General features: G+C 41.4%; 4 protein-coding genes and 1 long non-coding RNA gene across 5 annotated transcripts; 3 read left to right on the top strand and 2 right to left on the bottom strand.

Annotated features, from left to right (window-relative positions):
* Nucleotides 1-1,150: 1,150 nt before the first annotated feature.
* LOC138181507 (cuticle protein 64) lies at nucleotides 1,151-2,830 on the top strand. Its single transcript, XM_069116342.1, has 3 exons — nucleotides 1,151-1,162; nucleotides 1,716-2,055; nucleotides 2,333-2,830. The coding sequence occupies exons 1-3, from the start codon at nucleotides 1,151-1,153 to the stop codon at nucleotides 2,623-2,625; spliced, it is 645 nt and encodes a 214-aa protein (XP_068972443.1). The 3' UTR covers nucleotides 2,626-2,830.
* Nucleotides 2,831-5,485: 2,655 nt separating this feature from the next.
* On the bottom strand, nucleotides 5,486-13,627 carry LOC138181684 (uncharacterized). Its single transcript, XR_011173576.1, has 3 exons — nucleotides 13,480-13,627; nucleotides 6,531-6,965; nucleotides 5,486-6,025 (listed from the first exon to the last, which is right to left on the bottom strand). It is a non-coding gene; the product is annotated as an uncharacterized LOC138181684 (long non-coding RNA).
* Nucleotides 9,411-10,655, top strand: LOC138181670 (tetra-peptide repeat homeobox protein 1). Its single transcript, XM_069116704.1, has 2 exons — nucleotides 9,411-9,811; nucleotides 10,294-10,655. Exons 1-2 carry the CDS (start codon nucleotides 9,505-9,507, stop codon nucleotides 10,437-10,439), a joined length of 453 nt encoding a protein of 150 aa, XP_068972805.1. The 5' UTR covers nucleotides 9,411-9,504; the 3' UTR covers nucleotides 10,440-10,655.
* A 205-nt stretch (nucleotides 13,628-13,832) lies between the features above and the next one.
* On the top strand, nucleotides 13,833-21,325 carry Apd-1 (apidermin 1). The gene is made up of 6 exons (XM_069116340.1): nucleotides 13,833-13,890; nucleotides 13,987-14,242; nucleotides 14,331-14,502; nucleotides 19,824-19,863; nucleotides 20,337-20,592; nucleotides 20,938-21,325. The coding sequence occupies exons 1-6, from the start codon at nucleotides 13,879-13,881 to the stop codon at nucleotides 21,000-21,002; spliced, it is 801 nt and encodes a 266-aa protein (XP_068972441.1). The 5' UTR covers nucleotides 13,833-13,878; the 3' UTR covers nucleotides 21,003-21,325.
* Nucleotides 21,326-22,538: 1,213 nt separating this feature from the next.
* Nucleotides 22,539-23,643, bottom strand: Apd-2 (apidermin 2). Its single transcript, XM_069117066.1, has 3 exons — nucleotides 23,490-23,643; nucleotides 23,169-23,340; nucleotides 22,539-22,839 (listed from the first exon to the last, which is right to left on the bottom strand). The coding sequence occupies exons 1-3, from the start codon at nucleotides 23,499-23,501 to the stop codon at nucleotides 22,781-22,783; spliced, it is 243 nt and encodes an 80-aa protein (XP_068973167.1). The 5' UTR covers nucleotides 23,502-23,643; the 3' UTR covers nucleotides 22,539-22,780.
* Between the last annotated feature and the right edge of the window lie 248 nt (nucleotides 23,644-23,891).

The following is a 23,891-nucleotide window of genomic DNA, read 5'->3' as shown; positions in this document are numbered from 1 at the left end:
ATTCGTCCCCTTTATCGCTGGAGAAATCGCAAATTACGCTAATTACAGCGCTTTCGCGTCCGCCTAATCGATTCCTTTGTTCCTGAACGTGCGTCGATATCAACCACGGCCATCCGTCTTCCCAAAGAAGCAGACATACTTTCATCTCGTACAAAAGTTCATCTATATAAAACAATTCCCTACCAAAAAATTACGTCGATTCATTCTAAACCATACCGTTTAATGGAGCAAGTATTTTACCAGTCGAACAAGTCGAATGACCCCGAGATTCCCGAAGACGAAAGGTTCTCACGAAACGCCGCACGAAACGCCCGATCCCATTACGACGTGCAACGAAACGATCGAACTTTGCCTCGTCGACACAAAGGAGACCCCGGGTGAATATCAAAAGTTCCGCTCGTCGAAAGACGGTCCTTTTAGTTACCAAGTTCCGCTCCGTAAAAAGGAATCGTGACGCTAACACGATAAATCTATTTCACGTTTAACGTCATGACCGACTTCTGTCGCCAATAACGATACATCTTGGTTTTTGAGCGTTTCATTCTTCAAAACAATCAAATGCATATATAGATTATTATGAATATATGCATGTTTGAGACATTTCAGCACATGCACCCACTGTAACCGTAACCTAAAGAAACGAGAAAATGGATGCTTTCTCCTTGAAATTCTATAGATTCTCATGAATAGATTCATCTCAATCTGCAGATGATTCAATCATTAGAACGACAATTCGTTAGAATACGTATCCACTGTAACCATAACCTAAAAATGCGAAGAAACGGATGCTTTCTTCGTGAAACTGAATCGTTTGATGAAACAGGGAATCGATGAAAGGCAACAAAGAAAAGAATTCAACGAAGTAGCAGTTTTGTTTCAAGAAGAACAAAGGAGCAAAAAATCCGACGATATGCTTCCCCAGTGGAAGCGATCGTTTCACAATGAATGGCCGTTGAAGGTCAGTCAAGGGACTCAGCATCCCGAGGGTGGGTGTGCCGGATGCTGACCTTCTTGCACAATGGCTCAGACTGTACCATCAGCGGATATGATTTGAAGGGATCAACTAGGGGCGCGGTCGGGATCCTGGAACAGTATATAAAGTCCGACCAAGTCGTCTGTGAGCACACTAAGCAATCGGTCGGTCGGCAAGATGAAGGCCTTCGTAAGTATTCGCCGGAACATCGGAATATCGCAACAGTGAATTTCTCGTCATGAGGCGCGCTACCGCAGAAGTTCAGTCTCTTTCAGTTTGGTGAACGTGATTTTATATTCTCGGTGTTTTTTCCTTTGAATACCTTCGCGCTGCGAAATTGTTTCTGTTTGGAAATTAATATTCTATTGATTGTTTCACAACTCTCTGTGGAGTTTTTGAGTGGATGGAAAAGTTCTAAATTGGACAACATTACTTTCAGTTGTGTGCTAGTTTTAAACACTAAATCTTGATAGAATAATTTAAGAATTTATGTAGACTAACGGTTTGCTCATACCCTATATTATGTGTGTTTTAATTCGGTTGGCTTCTCTAGTTCGAAATTACGTTAAGTTAGAAATTAATATTTTAGTGATTATTTAAGAAACTTTCTGTGAACTCGTAGCATGGACGGGAATGTACTAGACTTTAGCGCCAATTTTAAACATCAAATCTTCACAAAATAATTTACTCGTTGACTAAGTATAAATTTGGCGATACTTACCATTAATTTTGAAATTTCTAGTTAATTCTGACAGCCCTCGTCGCGTTCGTCGCAGCTGCTCCGCGGCTGCGCCGAGAGGCTATTTATGGTGGATACCATGGTGGACTTTACGGGGGTCACCTCGGATATCCTCATGGAGTGGCAATCGCTGGACCCGCCTTAGGACCAACTAGTGTTGCTGGACCTCACCTTGGAGCGACCATGGTGGCTGCTCCATCTATAGGACCAGCCAAACTCTCTGGATCCGTTGCTGGGCCGGTTCAAGTTTCTGGTGCTGTTGCTGGATCCGCTGTTGTTACTGCTTCTGTTGCCGGACCTGCTCACGTGGAGGGTTACAGCGGCCCCTATGACGGTGGAGTTGGTGAGTGCTCAAACTCAAACTCAAACTCAAACTCAAACTCAAACTCAAACTCAAACTCAAACTCAAACTCAAACTCAAACTCAAACTCAAACTCAAACTCAAACTCAAACTCAAACTCAAACTCAAACTCAAACTCAAACTCAAACTCAAACTCAAACTCAAACTCAAACTCAAACTCAAACTCAAACTCAAACTCAAACCTGAACTCAAATTTGTCTAAAATACAACATGGTAAATATTTACCTATCGCATATAAAAAGATCCGATTTCGCTCTAGGTTTGGGATACACCGGTCCAGCCTATAGTTATACCGGGTATCCGGGATATGCTGGATACTCTGGATACGCGGGAGCCGGTAGTCACGGAGTGGTAATAGCAGGACCAGCATCGCATGGAGCCGTTCTCGCAGGACCAGCGTCCCATGGCGCTGTCCTTTCTGGTCCTCAATCCGGAAGTGCCGCTGTATCCGGCCCTAATGCTGGTTCCGTGGTAATCGCTGGTCCCTCTGGCAAAATTACTACCCACGGGACTGGTTTTGGTGGGATCCACACTGGGCACGGTCATTGGTAACGAATGAGAGCTGTTGGTAGAACAAAAACTTTAAAAATCTCTCGATCGTACCCACTTCTATGAATTATCAGCGGAGTTAAACTACAATACGATATCTGATCGTTATATCGTTAGATTTGTCTCACGACGATCCCCGTTAGCGATACATTTGATACTATGATTTTATAACGATAATGCAATACGAATAAGAACTTTTTATACAATTGATATACCCTTACTTCTTTTTAAATAGATAATAAATAGTTTGTAACATAGATATTCGTAGATCGCTCGCTATTTATCGCGTAACTTAACTGATCTCTTACGGTAATACACGATTTAGTTACACACGTTTAATCATGTTGTTAACTATGTACTCGAAATTCTCGCACTCGATGCTTTAATGGAGTTATATCGTTACAAGTCGTCAACCTTTACGTCGCTTTAAATTCGTTATGCGTCCCATTTTAACGAGCTGTAAAATAATTATGCGTCGATTCCATGCACGCCCTAGTTTTGTCTTTGCAAAAAGTAACCTCCACGTGTATTTATTCCACGTTCCAAATTTGCTGCTCTCAGTGTCAGTATCTAACCCGTTCATTTTTTATTCCTCTTTCATTGCCAAGAAGAATAAAATTTACGGCTCCTCTACGTAAACAAGCTGGCATTCGTATGAAATTCTTCGATCGTGCTACCGAATCGAGACAGATCGCAAAAGCGTTTTACACGATCCACTATTGATCTTTATCATTCTGGTGTGTAGTTCTGGAAGTTTTGTTAGTTCATCGTAACCGTTCGTGGAATCGTTCGACACCGACTACAAGGGGCCACAATCAGAGGGTAGACAGAACCGAAGCCAAGTCGAACCATTGACACGGATATCGACACGTTGGAATAACATATCGATAGTTGTGGTAAAGGTTAATGTCGTTAGATGTATGATTCGCGACACGGTTCGACGATCTTCGAAGAAACGCGACGATTGCCTCGACTTCGCGACATCGTTTAAAAAATAATCGACCTGTGTGTAGATCGATCACAGTGAACACAGGTGTGTTGGCACCATGGTTTAGAGCGAATAAAGCCAGACTAACGAACCACGCGCGCATAATTCACCGAAGGTCGTACACGAGTTCTGCGTTATCTCCTAAGTCGTTCTTTCAAGCGCTGACTCTATCGCTGAATCTGTACACGACAATTACCGCGTGCTTTTTTAAGGTCGATTTGATCCTCGTCACAGATCGTAGCCACGGCGATATTTTTCGCCTGTAAGCCGTTTCATTCGGTTTTTACGATCGAACAATTGCCATTTAAGTGGCTTATTTCGAGCTACCGATTCTCCATAATACGAGTTCAAACCACTTGATCATATTACACCGATAATCGGGTAAAATTTCAGCGAAATACACGATAAATCCATTGTGAATTAAAGTACCTAATAAGTTCGCGCGCACTTGATAATTTAATGTATTAAAAGCACAAGTGCTTCAATTCGCATGAATAACATCCAAATTTTTAAACGTCTGCTACAAGATTGAAACAATACGGTTACATTAAAAACTGAATGTAAAGCAGAGCTGGCAGGCGAGAGAATTTATCACGAGATTCATGCACAATCGTGAGAACTATCTCCACTTAATCGCGTAAACCTACGTCTTCTGCTTCTACGGAAAGATTTATTTTCAGAGACAACCATTTCGCGATAGCTACGAGACTTAGCTAATATCGAGGTAAGAAATCGAAGAACGAGAGTTCCGTCTTCGTGAGAAAATCGTGGCAGCGCCGTGATGCATCAATCGATCGTTTCGCCACAGACCACAGTGCATCGAACCTGCACGAATTCTAAAAGGTTACTAGATTCCGTTCGACCGATCATTCTGCGGAGGCAATACGACAACGAAAAAATTTACGACATTCAATCAGATCGTTGTAATTAAACGAATAAAGCTTTCCATTACGTACATTCAAAAATCAATAGTCTACGCGATTCTTCGAGAAATATAGATCATCAATCGTAGTTTTGTGATCACTGAAAAGGAAGATTAAATGCATCGTACACTCGTTATTTTCCTCTGCTTTTCTTTATTTCTTCTGTTTGTGAATGGCGTGTGTGCAGTATCATTCATAATTATTCCGACAGTATAATTATACCTCACTTCTATTGTGGAGCGTAAGCAGTCCTTTCTATTGTTAAATCACATGACTTTTTATTAAAACAATGAATAATTGTTTCAATTACTGGTTAGAAATAGTCGAACAATGTTTTAAATTTAAATTACTCGATATTGGAACAATTATAAAAGACGTATCAAAAATACGTTTCTACCCTCCTATAATTTTTATTTCGTTATTACAATGAGTTTTCACAAAATATAAATCGCGAATTGATGCTTTCAGTGAGAGAAATTTTTTCACCTTTTAAGCGGGATCATTTCACAGGACGTTGATTTAAATTACGCGAAGCGCAGGTTATTTATTGCGATTTTGCTGTGCTCACAATGGTAGTGCGGAATTAAAGGAAATAAATGATGCGCCCTAATTTAGACTTCGATATGGACAATGAGTCGTTATTCGTTATTCCTATACTTTATCCCGAAGTCATAAAATGGAAAATGAGGTAAAACGAAATAAGTAAATATGGTTGAAGACATTGTACGTTTTACGATTTTAGTGGTTGATTGTATAAGTCACATATCTACTAATTACCTGCTTAGGTAATGAAGTTGAAAAGGACACAAAAAATGGAATTAATCAATTTGATTGCTGGCAGTCTCGATTACAGCCAGTATCAACATATCAGATACCGAATATTATCGCCAAAAAATTCTAAATTGCACGCCAACAATATGAAAAATGAAACAAATGCAGATTTAGTTTTGCTCATAAGTATACGTTTATTTTTAAACAGTTTCAATAAAAAGATATATAATACAACAGTGAGTCACAAGATCCTCGATTGTTTTTACATTTCATACGACGAAGATTAGCACCCCACGCTATATACACAATATACAAGTTACAAAGACAAAGAAATCTACTAGAGGAAGCATCAACACGTAACTCCACCCTCCCCATCCGCCCATGAGACAGCCTGGCCTGTATTTCATCAACGAACGCGGCAAATTGCGGTAAATCAGTTAAGCTGTCTCGAACAGGAATTATAAGTTGGACAGATGGTTGACTACCGTGGACATTCCAGCGGATCGACCTCGCTCTGGCATAAAGCAAGAAGGACGAATTGTTTTCGCGAAGCCCAGCGTCGTTACGGACAAGAACGACGAAAGGTGTGGCCGATAACGAGGTAGATATGGTTGTGGCTGGGTCGTTAGTGTCTCGTAAGTTGCCGGAGATCGAGGAAGGCCGATCGATGGATCCTTCGACGCGCTGCTGCTTTTACGCCCTCGATGGTGTACTGAATGTCCTAAGAATACAAAAATCGTGCAGAGGCAATAGAGAACCAGAAGATTCGTTACGTTCAAAAGATGATTTTCGTATGGATGACACGTCCACATCGAAGGGATATGGATCGAACGTGATCGTAGATCCGTAGATATTTAAACATCGACCCGAGACACGATCTCGTGGAGGGTCGTTCGCCAGTTGGAAAAATAACCCGTTATTTTTCAACAGGACGAGCGGGATATATATATGTGTGGTACGTAACGGCGTGTTCCGGGGTCAGAAAATCGGTCTAGAAACGGGAAAATAAATCTTACGCGTACGTTCTGTGTTCTCCTTGGCTTGATCGTTATTCACATCGCGATTCGCTTCGCCCGTGTACCACCCGCGGAAATTGAGAAACGTGTTTGTTTCGTTCGCGTCGTAGTCTAATTTCTCCATCCCAAAAAAGGAAAACACGAACATATCCTCGATATCTCCGGCAACTTGACTCGGAACAAAACAACATAAATATGGAAGTTTCTTACCTGAAAGTTGATGGCTACCGTGTGACGCCATCCATGGCGTCGTGGTTTCGTGGTGCACGCGCATAACGGCCACTGTAGAAACCAATACCAATTTTGTAGACTGAGAAACCCGAAGATGATGATGTTGATGAAATTTTAATCGAAGAATCCATCGATGCCGCCTGTGGTGTTCCTCGACCCTTCTATCCCCTAGTTAGGTCGATGATCGTGAAATGTCCTCTCGTAGATGACGGAGGCCACCGAGATTCCGAGCAGCGACTTTCCATCAGCCATCACGGAGGAACATTGCCGTACATGTTGATGCTAAGTGAGCTTTTATAGGCGACACACGCGGACACGTGGGTCGGTGAACTTATCGGGGGTAAAGGCGGGGCTGGTAGCCGCGGTCTGTTAGACCGTGACGGGGTGAAAAAGCTCGGCCGATTGAACAAAAACCTGTAAATAAGGTGACGCAATATTGAATCGAATTGGAGACACCACGCCTAGAAATGAAAGAAAAATGATCTATGCGTTGGATTTGCGTAAGGAATGCATCGAAATAACGACCTACATACCATCTCTTTGTGCAAGATTCCTTTGTGCGAATCTATTTATTAAAATGTAGCCTTCCGTTCGTATTTTCGAGATTTGATGTTGCGAATTTTTGTATTACCCTTTCATATCAATTTCTAATTTTCTTTATTTTCTAAATCTTCTATAATTAAGAAATCAGACAAGATAAGGAAATAATATCGTGGACATTGATAAACGTTATCGAAGCAACGAACAACGAGACCATGCGAATCGTGTTTCTAAACTGATAATCCTCCTCTATTCCCATTTCGTGCTTTGTAATGGTAAACCAGTTACACGCAACAGACGGTGCGCGTTACAATTACCTTGGACAAAAACATCTACACATCGTAATCTTACCATGACATATACGTCAGTGTTCCATTATCTATCACCAGCTCTCTTCACGACTCTAAAAATGGCACACAACTTCGTGTTAAAATCGCTCTGGACGATAAATTAAATACTCTGTCATTCTTGATCCGACGTTCCTTTATGCACCTGTCGCGACAAGAAATCTATTCCTGTTCTCGATTTTCTTCGTGAACGATTGGCCATCGCGTGATCTTCGATATCTGATCCTAACTGCGACCTTCTGTTTCAATCTTAACTGGGTCGTTTAAATCAAACGCTCATAACCACTCAACCCTTTTGATTTCTTTAGGTAACAGTGTATTCTAGTAATTAGAAGTATAATTTATAATATGATGGAGCAAATATAATTTAATTAGATATAGATCTTTACACTGTACGATATAACTGGAAATTATATCCACAGGGATTATCCAATATTACAAATATGTTGTTGGAGAAGTAGAAATATTATGGACGGCCACGAGTCGATGCTGAAATAAATCAACGAGTAAAAATAATGGAAACGTATTGAATAAATATTGAAACTACGGATGCATTTTATATTATTCCAGAAAGATATACGAATTGATAAAGGTGGTTTCCTCTTATGAATTTTCAAATATCTACGATATTTACTTTATACGATATTTTATTTTCAACCAGAAATATATAAAAGTAATAAAAAATGATCAAGCGAGAGATTAGGAAGCCACTTTCCAAATGAAAGTCGTTTGAAACTCCAAGAGAGGAAAAATTCCGGGAATATTTTTTCGACCGAGTAAGGAAAAAGCGAGTTGCTTTTTAAGCTCTGCGTGATCGTTCTAAGAAAAAGTAGACTTCGCGATCTTCTCTTGTTCTCTGAAACGAGGCGTACCATTAAAGCCGCCCCTCGAAGGACTTCGCCGTGGCGGGGCACAATTATTCGAACAATCGCGTCGCCGGTCACCTTTGCCACCTTCGAAAGCGCGCGCTACGCCCAACAATGATATTCGAAACGATCCGTGGCGCGAGGCTCGGTGATGCATTGCGAGGCTGGTGCCACCGTAACACACGCGTATCCGACTACAATGAGACAGTCATTCCAGGCGACAATCGCAACTTGGGGACGACGCGTGGGCTACGCAACCCAGTGCCTCGCCTAAACGGATGTACAATGCACAATGCGGACGCATAGTGACACGGCTGTCGACGCGTGTTCGTTCAGATCTGTCTCTTTGTTTAGAAAATCGACAAGAAGAAGATGAAACGACTCTTCTTCGATCGTGAAGGTCGTGATGACAGGTTTCTTCGACCATGAAATTGCAGGATCTTTCACAGGAAAGGATGAACTAGTCAATGGAACATGCTACCTGTACTACGACTTTAATACGGATGAATAGGTCCCATACGAAAGATACCGATCTTTAATTTGAATCGAGTTTACAGTTAGCGTTGATCGATCGATAGAGTCTGCACGTGGTATCAAAGGAATTAAATTGGAAATCTTAAATCTTGTTCGATTCTAAGTACGTAGACAATTTAGTTAGGCTTTTTTGCAATGTAGTTTAATTTCTCCAGAAATTCAATGCAACATTTTTAACCATGAAAAGCCCCGGACCGTGACTACCTAGACCCACGTTGAAGCCATTAAACACTCAAACTTTGTGGTATCGGCGTGCCGATCTTTCTGGTCGATAGAGTACCGTGTTCTATACGCAAGGCCAGAAACAATCGTAAAAACCGTCGCTGAAACGGATGCAACGGGCATGTTGAATTGGAGCGGGCGACCTCCAGGGGCACGGGTGGGCTGCGAGGCGTTAAGCATTAGCCGTGTGTCGCTGCTACTCGATGACTGTCTTAATGCTGATAAGCCGAGGAAACGGCCACGCGCCCAGCCCGCAGAGAATGTTTGGCGTGTCCTGTGCCCCGCCCTTGGGGTTGGCGGGAGCAACTAGGTGGCCAGAGTGTACACAATGCCCCTATAAAAGCACCATCGAGCCAGCCAGATGCCAGCACATCCACTCCAGCCATCGAGGCAAACTATTCCAGTAGCTTAGCAACGAGCAAGCCCTTCGACAAACCTTTCAACATGTGCACCCTCGTAGCGGTCTTCCTCGTCGCTGTTCTTTCGGTAGCGGCTGCGGCTCCTTCGGCGATTTTGGCACCTGGAGCAGCTCTGGCTGGTCCTCTGCTAGGCCCTGCTGCCCTCAGTGGACCGATCGTGGGACCTGCTGCCCTTGCAGGACCAGCTACCGGACCTGCTCGCCTCTCAGGAGCTGTGGATGGTGGCGCCATAGTGACTGGAGCAGTTGCTGGTCCCTCTCTAGTTTCCGGTAGCGTTGCTGGTGCAGCTGCACCCTGGCCAGCTGTAGCCGCTCCTTGGGGTGCACCATGGGGTGAGTAGAGTAGATTCGTAAATTCCACGAACTGACACTCGCCGGTATATTTATCCATAATATAGGAATTGTAGATAGATTACGTTGATAAGAGGATGTCTTAGAATGGTACCCGAAGATAAGCGTACGACGGCGTTTGAATCGATGTGCTTTTTTTCGTAATGTTGATTGGATATTGTCGTTGCAAACCAGTCGCGTTCCATATATCCTTGTCAGGAAACTAGGGTACTTAATCTTTGAACGTGCAACGATCCATATATTATGAATACGATACATACAATGGACGATAAATTCAAGCATGCGTAGTAGACCGATCTTTACTCATCTAGCGACGTTTATTTGTTTCGAATTGTCACGTTTTATCGGGTCTCTATCGCGATGTCTTCCTTATTCGTTTTATCGAACACGGTATATGGTTCTGTCGTCTCTTTCTGGAATATGTGTATGTATGTTCGTACTAATTTTATATTATCCTTTTTCAGGAACCGTCTTGGCTGGACCTGCAGCACATCCTGCAGCCCTTGCCGGTCCCATCACCGCTCCAGCACTTATTGCAGGACCATCCGGTAGCATAGCAGCTGGACCAGCTGGAGTTGGAAGCATCCTTCGTGCTGATGGCCACTGGTAATTCTTAGCTCACGCTGGACACCCATACACATAATGACATCTTCGACTGATCTCCTCCGATGCCTGCCATTTTGAAACCGACCGCGCCACGATCTCCGTCATTTACCGCTAGTACCTCCGTCATTGTATCTTTTATATATATTTCGTGTACATAACAATGTATCGTTTATATGTTTATTTTATATAATAATAAACGCATGCCACTTTGGAGAGGAAATGCACTTCTCGTTTCTGTCATTATGTCCCTTTATTGCCTTGGCTGTGACGTTTGCAAACATACTTTGTTTCGATTACACACAGCGTAATGTTAATTGAATTATTCGACGAGAATAATCAGAATAATTATTTAACCGGAGGATTTAAATGAGAAGTAAATGGGGAATAGATGTCCCGTGTTCGGCAACAGGCAACCATTGTTTAGTAAATTTCAATTGTTCCAGGTAAATAAGTTCGTTTAACATGTCCTCCAGTCCGGCCGAAACAAAAGACCAAATGTTGTAATGAGGACAATGGCGTTCCTCGAAGTTTCAAGTGCGGAAATGTTACAGTGTAATTGCGACTGGTGCACGAGAAACTTTTAGTATTGTCTTTGTTTAGCAAACAATTAGCAAGCGTAATGTGTAAGCTGACGGAGAAAGAAAAATATTTAGAGAAACAATTCTGTACGCCGCAACAGAGACTTACAATATACTAAAGGTCCAAGACGATCAACTGCCACGAATCTACCACAGCAGGAATTTCATCGAAGTCTTTGTCGAATATCTCTAATTCCTTAAGAATTTCACACTCGAAGAGTCAAAGCGAAGATACCTATTGCGTAGTGATTGTGACATGTAATCCACGATTATAATGACACCGGTCGGTGGAGCATTGTTCTAGTCCCGGAATATTATCGTCGACATTGTGACGTGACCAGGCTCCATTTCGCGGTCTATTATACCATTGACAGTGTGTCGTGGGATGATACCTGTCTACCTTTGCCGGTAATTATAGGAAATTGCTTGAACGCCACTCCAATCAGCCGAGTATTCTCCCCATTTGAACCGTACTCTAATGATATCCGAACATAGCTTTGTTAACGAACCTCTCTCTCTCTCCATCTATAGGGCAATTGCAATATGGAACACCTGATTTGAAAAACTTTTCAAAACGAGAAACATGTTTCTTCTCAATAAAACCAACTTCAAAACACGATAAAATTAATAAATATTTGTTTGTTAATAGTTAACTATGCAAAAGTTTAAGTGTGTTGAACTCATGGTAAAAAATGAAAAAAAAGATCAAGTACGGCGAGTTGATAAAATGGCTGTTAATATTTGTAAAGAAATGTAATAAATTGTAAAAATAATTTGTTAAGAAATTTCGAAAAATTCTATTTTTGCTGTAAGAAATGGATATTTATTCAAATAAAGAAGACAAGTGATAAAATATATCCCATTTTTTAAGCTTATTTTACATTATGCTGTATTATATTGTATTATATTGTATTACATTATGTTAATTTTCTTTGTCTTTCACACGTGAAACGCCTGAAGCATATCCCAGATTGTAACCCCAATGAAAACAGCGAATACATCGGATCCATATTTCACCATTATTGTCTCTTTGGGAATTGCAACCACAAAATAAATATAATTCTGTATCATATTCGTCTATAGCAGCATCATTGGCATGTTCTATATGACGTACACTCAACGCGTTTAACATTGGGTACATGAGTATATATTAGGACAGAAAAATAATAATCACGTTAAAAATGAAATAAATTTAACGGTAGATTTCTTTCGAACACTCAAAGCCAAATACGTTTAATGAGAAATCACGGAAAGATAATATATTTTTATTTTCTTCAGCTAAAAAATTGTACTATTTAACTCGCTTCCCGAGAACATTTATACGTTTTCAAATACAACGATCGACGGATTACCAAGCGAATCTCAAATGTGAATACGCTTGTATTTTGCTTCTAACGAAATATTTTACACTGTTGCCGATTGATTTTGTATTATAATTACTTGCCGAGATATTGCAGTGTTCCATATTGAGTACAATTACCATCCTACTTCATGGTTCTGCTTTAATCTCTGTTTTCATTCGCGCCAGCCTCTGGGAAATGCCACGACGAAGATGCTTTACGGCGTCTTTTTTACGAAACTCTGCCGGCTTCTAGCTCCTGTGGGAAGCTGAAGGAAATTATTAGCGCCACGCGCATTACCATTTCAAAGGCACGTCCACGAGCGAACAGCAACAAGTACCGGGCCAGTCGTTACGTCCCACGGTTTATGCATGAACAAAACGACAGTCGTTTAACACAGACGTGGATTCCATACGGCGGACATGAAATTCAAGTAGTCGAATAGCGAAGAGCACCTCGATGCTCGATTACTTGCTTCCACCGTGAGGTCTGTGATTTCGTGTGATCCGTCAAGATGCTGGGATTACTTGAGGTTTTCGAGCTTTGGAGTTTAAGCGTTGAAACAGGATGTTGGTAAATATTTTGGAGGATGTGAATTGTAGGGAGACCTTGAAATGTTTGCGAGTACTGTTCTTCGTTTAAGGAACACTTACAGTAGCTGCTAAATGAATATTGGAAAAATCTAACTCAGAATCGAGAAGAGATACAATACCAAAGTTGATTTAAAGAAAGTGCAGAATTGTTCAAGTAATGTAAAAGTCTAGAGAAAGACACGCTTCAACAAGGACAGCGTTTAAAGAAATTTACTTCTATCGAAATAAAGTAGACGTCCAAAACAATAACAAAAAGCGCACAGTGGTTTCAAACGTTTAACCACTAATTCATTTAAGATTCGATAGATGCGATCTTCGGTTAGCATTTAGATAAAAATTTGTCTCAATCCCACGGTATCGTCCACCACCAAAAAGACTCGAAAAGACACTATCCAAATTCTCGAACAGCACTCGACTCTACGTCACGATGAATTCGCGAGATGGACGGGCACACCCCAGAAGCGAATTACCGTGACAAAGGGGCGTTTCCGACTACGAAATCAGAACGATGCGCAACAAGTTCGAGTACTTACGTCAAGTAGTCTAAGTGGGATGAATTCCGACAAAACCAGAACAGCATAAAGATAACGAGGTAACGTCGATTCTCGTGAATTTCTCAAACTTACGGCGCTCGAGTTCCGTTCCCGATATTACGGGATGGGTGCAATTAATCCGCGTCGCACGATGGGACTGCCTGGAAGTGTCTCTTCGACGTGGAGTTTAATAGCTTACACAGACACGCGACGAAGACATTCTTCCATACAGAAATAGGTCGGGCCGGCAATAGTAATGGTGTGACATTTCCTAATGGAAAAATGTCGGGAAAGCTATAGATTCAGGGTCAGAACCGAGTATAAAAGCAGCTATCGCGGGATTAATTGGCAGTCTTACAATTAAGGTGATAGACAACGCTGAAGAATAAAGCAGCAACCATGAAATACTTGGTAAGCTTCTCGATTCTATTTTATTTGCATTAACTTCATGGTATCGACATGTGTTGATTACTTTTTAAAATAATTCTTTAATCATTTTTCTATTAGGCTGTTCTGGTATCAATCGTGTCGGTTTGCTCAGCTGCACCGAGTCTTGTCAGCCCACTCGTCGGTGCTGTAAGCGTGGCTGGTGCTCATGTAGGACCAGCGGTCGTTGCTGGTCCCGCAGCTGGAGCAGTTAAAGTAGCTGGGCCAGTTGCTGGACCTGCAGTAGTCACTGGAGCCGTAGCCGGCCCGAGTGCCGTTGTTGGTTCGGTTGCTGGACCTACTGTCATTTCTGAACCGGGACTTGGCGTTGTCGTTGGTAAGTGATCATCTTCTTAAATCAAATTTATTTCTTTTATATCACGGGAGATTTCGATAGTAATTGTAATAAATAAATTAATTTTCAGGTAATGCGCTCGTTGCCCCTGCACTCGCTGCACCTGCAGTGGTAGCGGCAGCTCCAGCAGCCGCGGTTGTCGCTGGACCAGCAGCATCCACTGTTGTCGCTGGCCCCGTTACCAAAACTGCGGTAATCGGAGCTTCATCCTCCGCGGTTATCGCCGGAGGTCACGCCTGGTAGTCAAATAAAACCGAGCCTCATAGATATACAACGTACCTCGTACCTTACTCAAAACTATTCAGACCACTTATAAATCATTCCTAACTGCGGCAAGATCACTGCCTACGTGTTCGGCTACGTATACGCTTATACAAATGTATCTGTTTAATTATATAAAATAAACTATATTACATCTCGAATTCTAGAGGAGTATCTAACTTCCTACATCCGAAGCAAACTATTTTCCTTTGTGGTTGCAAAATAGTTTGCTAATCAAAATCAAATTTCCGCACAAAGGCTTGCCTCTTGTAAAATTTGAGGTATTCGAAATACCTTTTTCCACGTGGTTAATCGCTTTAAATACCCTGAAAAGCCGCAGCAAATCCGGGAATTTGAATCGACGCGTCGGACGATCGATACGTCAGCTGCGCAATGGCAATCCAGCCCTGGCTCCTACACAAAAAGGCACGTACGAATAATTTTGTAACTGCGCGCGCGATTCAGAACGCGCTTAGAGACAACTCTCGGCTAGATCTCCACCTGGCATCCCCATCATGAATATTTCAACGTACACCTCTGCCGTGCCACCGTTGGGATCACAGTAACGGGGAGGGAAAAGCAAAGCTTGCACCTGTGCACCATAGTCGGCTAATGCCGAAGCGAAAAATCATCGAAGAACGTCAAAACGAAAGCCCAGACCGGGATAACAATGCGTACCGCTCGATCCATGGAATTATGTAGTCATAATCGATTCACTGTCAAGTACGGCAATCGACAAGTCAGCCGACTGATCGGCCGCCCGCTATTTTTCCTCTCGTCACGCTTATCGAGACACGGTAGCGTGGCTGTTGTCGCGGTTACGAGACTGGAACGGATTTTCTCTTCAAGGACCTGTAACGGTCGTCCGCGAGTATGCGATGGATTTATGGAGCTCGTGATGTCAAATATGATAAACAATGTCGCAACGTGAGATATACACCGACTGACATTATCGTTCTGAAAAAATGGAGATACGCATTCGAGTTTCTTGCAGGTGGTGGGTGGAAATTAATGGAATAAAGGAGAAGAGAAAAGCAGAAGGTTTAATTAATAAATAGTTTTTTCTGTTGTAATTAGTACAGATTACGAGATCGTCCAACTTCAACGTATAAAAGTAATTAGTAAATATATACGTGTCCTCTTTTAGTTTATTCTCAATTAGTTTCGCCACCAGAGTAATTTTAACCGGATTTTAAAGTAGAATGCTGCAAGGTTGTTTGAGTAATTACAAGGAGGATAAGAGCTTGAAGTTAGCTTTTAAGTATTATGTTTGTAAATTATTTAATTCGCTATTTATTAATCCATTGTTATTATTCACTGAAATTAATGTAGGAAAATTTTCTTTCCTCAGAGTTAAATGTAGTAATACGTATGTAGTATCTAAATAGTCTAGAGTAAGGACAAGAAAGGATGTTCTATTTGAAGTGAAGTTTAGTTTTATTTTAACAAGCAATACCCAATGCAAAAGCTGACTACAATATTTTTGTACGTCTTATTCTCACACTCCTTCACAGGTCAAAAAATGCTGACCCTCAACCCTCACACCCTTCTCCCACTCCTTTACTCATTTAGCTTTGACGTCATCAAGGCATACACTCTTACTTACACTACCTCTCTCTGTCTTTCTCTCTTCCCCGGCACTCTTACGATTCTTAGTTTATAGCTTAAATTTACAACTTATACTATCCCGAAACAACTCGAACTTAAATATATGATAGACCAAGCGTATACCCCCCTTTCTTTGATATTACACGTATTAAATGTGGTAACACATAAAAAGTGGTAACACGTCATTAAATGGAAATAAATCACCCGAAGTTCAAGTTTGATACAACCAAGATCAATTTGAATATTTTTGTGGGATGATCGGCGGATTACAAGTGCCCTTTCAACTCTGTCAATCTTCGCTGCTAGAAATGAATTACGAACACGACTCAGACGCATTAGAAACAGTGGACAGAGATCATAACAGGTTTCACGAGACTGTCGAATTAATTAGATACCTTTGTCCTTCAAATGCAACGACTTAACGGTATATTCTAGACCTAGCAACGCGACACAATGAGATGCATAGAACTATCCGGCGGCTTAGCGCAATATCGGCCACGATGTCGTGTACTCGTGCGAGCCTACCAACATGAACAACGCGCTATTCGCGTTTAATTCTCCGTTCGCATGTTAGTACACACGTTTCATCGATCCAAAGCCTGTTTGTCCGGGTTCATTTGCTGTCACAGCTATCGTCTATGTTAATAACGTTAATTGTTCGAACCACCTAATTATGGTTTGTCACTGTTATCGTTGTTATGTCGAGCGAAACAAAAAATATGACGCAGGCCCGATCGTTAAGCGATTGCATTTGGAACGAACTAATTGGTTCGGGAAGACACGATATTGGCTGTGTAAGTTGATAGAACGCATTTAACACGCGACGATAATGAAATCGAAATTGGGTGATTCGAAGCGTTCATTCGAATAAATCAGGGACGGTTGTAAATGTTTCGTGAAATCGTTTGATGTCGATTGCGAATTCTTTCTTTCTTTGTCACGAGTACGATACGATATAACGACAAATATACGATACTGTATAGTCTAGAAATTAGATTTATGGCTTATTTTTACTGGAAATGGAAAACAGACATATCAAATCTGTAGTCAGCTTGAGGTATTTTAAATAGCAAGCTACAATTTAAAAAATTCACTGTTCTATCAAAAGGTCAAGAAGAATTCAGACGACCGAACTGTTTCGATTGAAACGGAGTCCCCTCATCGATAAATCCGGTCCCGATGATGCATTTGTGACTATTTTCACTCGACCTACTCCCAATCTCAGAAATATTAATCGGAGTCCCACGTTTCCACTAATAATCGCGTATCTTCCACGAAAGGAGTGACACGAGCGATATTGGCGCACAGATCGATGGAAGGGAACGAGATGTAGCGTCACGCAAACAGGGCCAGAAACTTCCCGATAATCGATAGCCTTTGACACAAAGACCGGGAAAACCATTGAAAAGATGACGTCTGCGAATCAAACGGAATATTCTTGAAAAGGAATGCGGCCTCGCCAACTCTCGTCACAAAGACTTTGACTTTTCGATATATTCTCGCCTAGCCTCAGATTGCGATTTTCGACGCACCCCCTGGGAATCCTTTGTTACCCTGGAACCACGCGAAATTCGTCGCTAGCCGTGAATTCTATTTTTTTGGTCGATCTCTAACCGAAAGGTCACGTAAACGGGCCAATCGCAAATAGAACGAGAAGTGGACGTCGATGGCCGAATTTCACTTCCGTCCGCTGGCAACTGCCATGTAATAGAATAATAAAATGACATAGTAGGCCAATAGCGTGTCGTGCCATTTTTGGAAAATGCGACATTGTTCAGTGGCGAATCGTTCGGCGGCTTTGCGACTCATTAACACTGGTTTAGAAGTTGAAATTGTTATTGGTTTAGAATCGATTGAATGTCGAGTTACGGAGAACATTCGCACGATAATATTGGCAGACGTGGTTAATACGATAACAAATATTAATGCACGAAGTTAGCATTGCCGTAACAACTCCTGCTTCTTCGATTATTCGAGAACTCAAAACGTGACCAACGTCGACTCGCCATCTCTTCCTCCTAACTTTCCACCTAAACAGCGGAAGCAACTTATACTGGGACGCGTTCTCTTCCTCCAAGTTTCCCCAATTATTCTATCAACGGAGAGAACTCTTCCCAAGTTTGGTGGAAGTGCAACGTTTCGTGGAAACGTGGCTCGCCATAAATTCAAACGGGGACGACGTAAAGGCTCGCAAGTCACCGCGATTTCCAACTTGACAAATCTGACACGCGCAATTACACCGTTCCAGGCCGGTGCCAGCCAACGCGGATTCAAAGGACGGATCACCCATGGTCATCACGAAAAAACTGCTCGGCACGGTACGGACGAAATAAAAGGGCGCACGCGAAACGGCCAACCACCCTCTCCGTTGTTTTATTCGCACGCCATCGACGCTCGTTTATTCTTTACCATGCGGATTCTTTGCGAACAATCGACTCGTTGTGCCCACGTTTCCCAGAATTTGTAGCTGGAAATTGATTTATCCCATTTCGTTTTCCCTTTTTCCTTAACATGTATTGAGTCTCGTATATTGTACTGCTACCTGTCGTTGTAATGAAAAAAAAAGAAATGTGATTTGATGTCCTCGTGATGTACAGTACTGTGCAAAAGTCTTGCACAAAGTACTTATTCTTATTGATGTTTAACAAATGCCTATCTTTACTAATAAAAATAAAAGTAACTTGTTCAATTATTCCGTATACACATGTATGCGCATTATAAAATCTACTTCAGCGATCTGTTTATTGAAGCATTTCTGAAAAGGTTATGCATCAGGAAAGCCAGAAATAAAAAACATAAATAATAAATGTAAATAATGTCGTGTACAAACACTTGATTTCCTAAAAATATGATTAATTGCCATTATAAGCTCATCATCATACTATGTGATATCTAATACTTTTGCAGAACGATTGTACGGTGTATTAAATTTGATCTTTTTTGAAGAATCTCCCAAATCAATGTGTGCATCTACAGTAAACAAGTAACGTAAAAACAGTACAATAGACGTAAAAATAACTACATCGCACGTTTTGAAAACACAATGAGCTCGTTATTCCCCTATAGCTGTTTCAACCTCGTTAGACAACCGCTCAGCTTGTTGAAATTTCAACTCGCAACACATCGCGAATATAAACACGTCCCTTAATACCCGGAGCGTGTAAGGGATCCATTAAAATCGCTGGTTGTTCCCACGAAAAACATCGTTGTTCTGATTATCCCCTGGTAAACCACGGATAATTCAGACAGGACAGAATTTCCCTGGCTTGGTCCCGGATTTTAACAATTACACCTGCGTGCGGCAGTTATTAACGTTTATCAAAGTGGCTGAAATACATGGCGAGAATTTCGTGGCGAAAATGAGCTTGGAACGAGGTGATCAGCGAATTTGCCACACCGTACGTTGCTGACCAACGCGAAAATTCTATTCCCCTCGCGTTATTGTGGTAACAGGCCGCGCGCACACGTTTCGAGGCTGCAACACGTCTCCGCGTGATAACAGCACTCGTCCGTGTGACGTTGGACCCGGAACTCCGCTATGTCGCCTACTCTAATCCCGGCTGTCTGTGACCGCGCCCTGTCTCGTTTGTTATTCCCACTTTCATGCGGGGTTGAAGGTTGCATCGACGATATCCAGGATCATCGATCGCGTATATAAGGCGGCGTGTCAAGAGGGTTGAGCATCAGTCACCAGTCAGCTGAAGACAGATACAGCAATCAACATGAAATACTTGGTGAGATATATTCTTCTTCGAAACTTCTCACTTGTATCGAAAGTTCAACTAGATTGATTTGATTATCTGTTCTTATCACGCTCTTTCTGTGTAATCTTGCGATCAGACAGTAACTACCTGTCTCGAAGTATCACAGAAACATCAAATCATATCACTTTTTGCATCACTCTTTTTCTATACAATCTCTTGATCGAATAATAGTTACCTGTCTTAGACTATTATAGTAGCATTAGATAATTGCATGAGATTTTTTTATCACAATTTACATTTACTTTGATATCTTGATATCTGTTCAGATTGATCTTGATCTTTACGTAAGTCTTGTCTAGATAATTTAAAGCCCTGAACAGGTTGGGCGAAACACTGAAATCTAAATGATTTAAGCAAATTGAATGAATCTCTGAGACTTTGCCTAAATAATCTATACCGAACTAAAGCTACATACACTTAAATCTATATCAAACACATCTCAGGTCGTCCTTGTTGCCGCCCTGGCCGTCGCCTCAGCTAGCCCCGAGCGTGAACGTCGTTCCCTAGCCTGGGGACACAATGGTGCGGTGGTGTTGGGTGGTGTGTTACCTGGAGTGGCAGTAGCTGGACCAGTGGCTCCTTCGGCTGCGGTTATCGGACCTGTCGCTGCACCAGCAGCCGTGGTTGGGCCTGCTGCAGGTGCTGCCGCAGTAGTTGGGCCTGCTGCTGGCTCTGCCGCCGTCGTGGGACCGGCTGCCGGTAACTTATACGTTCTATCGCTTTGAACTGCTTCGACTAAACGTAGATCTTGTACGTGAAGTTTGGTAATTATAGCAGATTGACCAGCGAAGTATGGTAATACTGGTTATTGAAACTTCGAAATCATTTCGGTTAATAATTCTGACTAACTCTGGAGATTAACGAAATTCAATTTAGTAGTGAACATTTTAAATACAATAGCGGAGTACAGTATACAGTACATTACTGTTTCGTTATATTATATCAAACTTCATTGTAAAGGATTATATTAAAGTATGGATTTATTAGAGTAGCGAGAGAAATTACATGAAAATATAAATGTAAAATAAATTGTTTCTTTTGAAGGTTCCGCGGTGGTCGCTGGTCCCGCAGGAACCGTGGTGGCGCCAGGAGCCGGTCTACTGTGGTAGAACGTCAACCGTAACCCTGGATTCTCTAAGACAACTCGAACGATCTCTCTCGTGAACCTGAAAGCGGCCACTCATCGATCTCCATCCGCGGGACTTCGATCCAAGCTCAGCGTTGTTCGATAACAGAACACATCTCCTGATATCGAGAACGATGGAACAACGACAACTCTTTTTTATTTATAAATTAAATCTGTTCGATAAGAGTTAAGCGAACAACGCGTTCGAGTTTCTACGAGGTTCTTTCGCGAATTTTTCTTCTTGTAACTAGCCATATTCTTTTTACGCTTTTGTACATTAATAAATGAAGCTCCATTGTACAGTCACTTGTTTCTGCAATACTTTCAATTTCAAGTATAATCCCAATAGCCGAACCGAGACAACGACTCGTTTAAGTGAAGTTTAATACTATTTAACTAGCCATAAAAGTTATCCACCACTCGTCGTCCTCCGAGGACCAGTTGTTCCAGTTTCTAAATAGATTGTTAAACGTATTACTACTGTTCCTCGCCTGTGGCCGCTGCCAATGAAAAGACACGTGAAATAACGAATCCGGTGCAACTTGGAGGGCCTACCAATGGCCAAGAAGCTGCAACTTAGAAACTGCAATTTAAAGTACAACTACTTTCCTTGATTATGACTTGGCTTGTAAACTGTGTAAAAGCGACTGTAAATTGTAGACGAGGGAATTCTTCGAAGTAAATTTAATAAACGAGTACTTTAACGAGTACTATTATATTACTTAAGCCTGTGCTGTGTTCTTTGAATCATTTTCAAGCAAATCGAATCTTTCTATAATCATAAATAATATATAATAATGTAATAATAGGATATTTTCTATAATCTCTTATAAAAATTTTGAGAATTTTAATTCTACATTGCAAAGTTTATTGAAAAATTAAACGTCTATTCGTTCATTGACACGGGAGGAAAATTGATACGCAAATGTTTGAAGATCGCAATAGAGTTAATGATGAACAGTAACCATTTAAAATTGAATGATACATGTCAAATGCTTCAATTAACCATAAATAATTGTCCACGTTTCGCCATTTACAAATGTAGATTACAGATTTTGGAATTAAAATGACCGAATCAGACGTTATAGAGAATATGGCAACAGGCGTACATTGTATTACAACGAGGAAGCATACTTAATTATCACAGTTCAATTACTTCTGGCATCAGATAATTATCAAATCGATTCTTTAGCTATGCGACAGCACCAACTGTTGCATTAATGTCATACATTTATAATTAACTGATTAATCATACCATTTGAGTGTTTAAACGGTGAATACGTTATTAACGTGCAGCATATATAACTACGATAATTAATATATAAATCGAAAGACCAAATAATGCCAGACATTTTGAATCGTTGGAAATTTTCTGGATAATACACATTTCAATTAAATTGTGTACGAATGATTACACCGCCGATACAGTTCGATTATGTTCCTTTTCATTTGTCGAATTTTACTAGCCTCACAAATTAGAGAGCTCAATGTTTTCGAAGAAAAATAACGCAGGCAGGTATTTTTGTGGTTTTTAAAATAAGTTTATTATCTGATAGAAAAATTTAAATTACAATGGGAAGGGGGAAATGTATAATTTTCCATGGCGCCGATTATAGGGGATCGATCGGAGTTGCGGCCGAAAAGGGGTGTCGGGTGTGACCAATCGCCAAATTCGAATTTTTCACGATGAGAAAAAATTCCCATCGTCGATGTTCACTGTAATACTTCAGGTCCAGTTACGCCGGGATATTAAATAGTGATTTACCATCCTTTCAATCCCCACGCTGGGGCGGCCAGGGCGGGAGCAGCTACAACTGCTGCTGAAAAAAAGAATAGAAAATTTACATTTAATTTGTACTGTTTCGTAGAACATTGTAATTATTCATAGCAACACTATGGAGTAACCAAACTTCCATGAAAACGTATTTTCCAATGAATGCATAATTCAAAATGTATCGACGGTATATGAATAAAAAAAAATATAATAAAATCTATCGAAATGTTATTTCCCTAGAAAACCCTGGATATCGATCTCTCCATAGCAAGAAATAATCAGTTGTGTATTTTCCTCTATTACACGTGTCTATCGTATTGTCTATTGTACACGATATTCATATTTTTCTTAATTGATAAAGTCGAAGATACTTACGAGCCGCAAGGAGTTTAGCAGCGGGAGCAGCGATGGCAACGGGGGCAGCAGCGATTTTGGGAGCAGCAACCCATGCTGGGGCTGCGAGGGCTGGAGCCGCAAGGATTCCACGGCGTTCTCGTTCTGGTTCAGGGAAGGCCACAACGACGGCAACGACGGCGAAAAGGATCAACTTCAAATACAATTAAATCCTCTTGTTACCATATTGTACTTATACATGACACTCAATAAAGATCATTAATATCGTGAACCATCGTGATTATCAACGATTACAAACGATTACAGTTGGTATTTACAACCGTGTTTGCAAACCAATCTTACCAGGGATTTCATTTTGTTGGGTTTCTTGAGCTTCTTTCGAACTCGAAATAGCAAGCGACTGATGAAAATCCTAGCTTCGACTTTGTCTTTTATACTCTTATTTTCCAACCTATATCTACGCCGTGTACGTCATCCACCCCGTACGAACGCGTGTCAGTCGGTTTCATAGTGGCCAGGCTATCGCGGCTTGTCGCGAGCGGGCGTGGTCGGGGACTTGAATCCGTAAATCAAGACAGCGATCTAAAACGATGAACTCGTACAGCGCCAATGTTGCATCAGAAATCTCGATGGCGCGGATTGCGCACGCAACGGCGCGCGAATGTTGCAGAAGTTTCGCGCCGAGAACGGGGCCACGGATATATTTGCATATTTTACAGCAGCTACGTATAGATGTTTTTTTCT

Source organism: Bombus flavifrons, chromosome 7 (assembly GCF_040668555.2).
Source record: "Bombus flavifrons isolate JBK064 chromosome 7, iyBomFlav1_principal, whole genome shotgun sequence".
NCBI classification, from domain to species: Eukaryota; Metazoa; Arthropoda; class Insecta; order Hymenoptera; family Apidae; genus Bombus; species Bombus flavifrons.
The sequence above is the reverse complement of the archived record's forward strand: the minus strand, read 5'-3'. Positions and strand labels throughout refer to the sequence as shown.

Coding starts and splice junctions, on each gene's coding strand:
- Apd-1 (XM_069116340.1), top strand. Junction 14,243..14,330: donor GGGACTTGGCGTTGTCGTTG/GTAAGTGATCAT, acceptor ATTAATTTTCAG/GTAATGCGCTCGTTGCCCCT. Junction 14,503..19,823: donor GCCGGAGGTCACGCCTGGTA/GTCAAATAAAAC, acceptor ATCAGTCACCAG/TCAGCTGAAGACAGATACAG.
- LOC138181507 (XM_069116342.1), top strand. Junction 2,056..2,332: donor CCCCTATGACGGTGGAGTTG/GTGAGTGCTCAA, acceptor ATTTCGCTCTAG/GTTTGGGATACACCGGTCCA.
- LOC138181670 (XM_069116704.1), top strand. CDS start 9,505: ATGTGCACCCTCGTAGCGGTCTTCCTCGTCGCTGTTCTTTCGGTAGCG. Junction 9,812..10,293: donor TCCTTGGGGTGCACCATGGG/GTGAGTAGAGTA, acceptor ATCCTTTTTCAG/GAACCGTCTTGGCTGGACCT.
- Apd-2 (XM_069117066.1), bottom strand. Junction 22,840..23,168: donor TGCTAAACTCCTTGCGGCTC/GTAAGTATCTTC, acceptor TCTTTTTTTCAG/CAGCAGTTGTAGCTGCTCCC.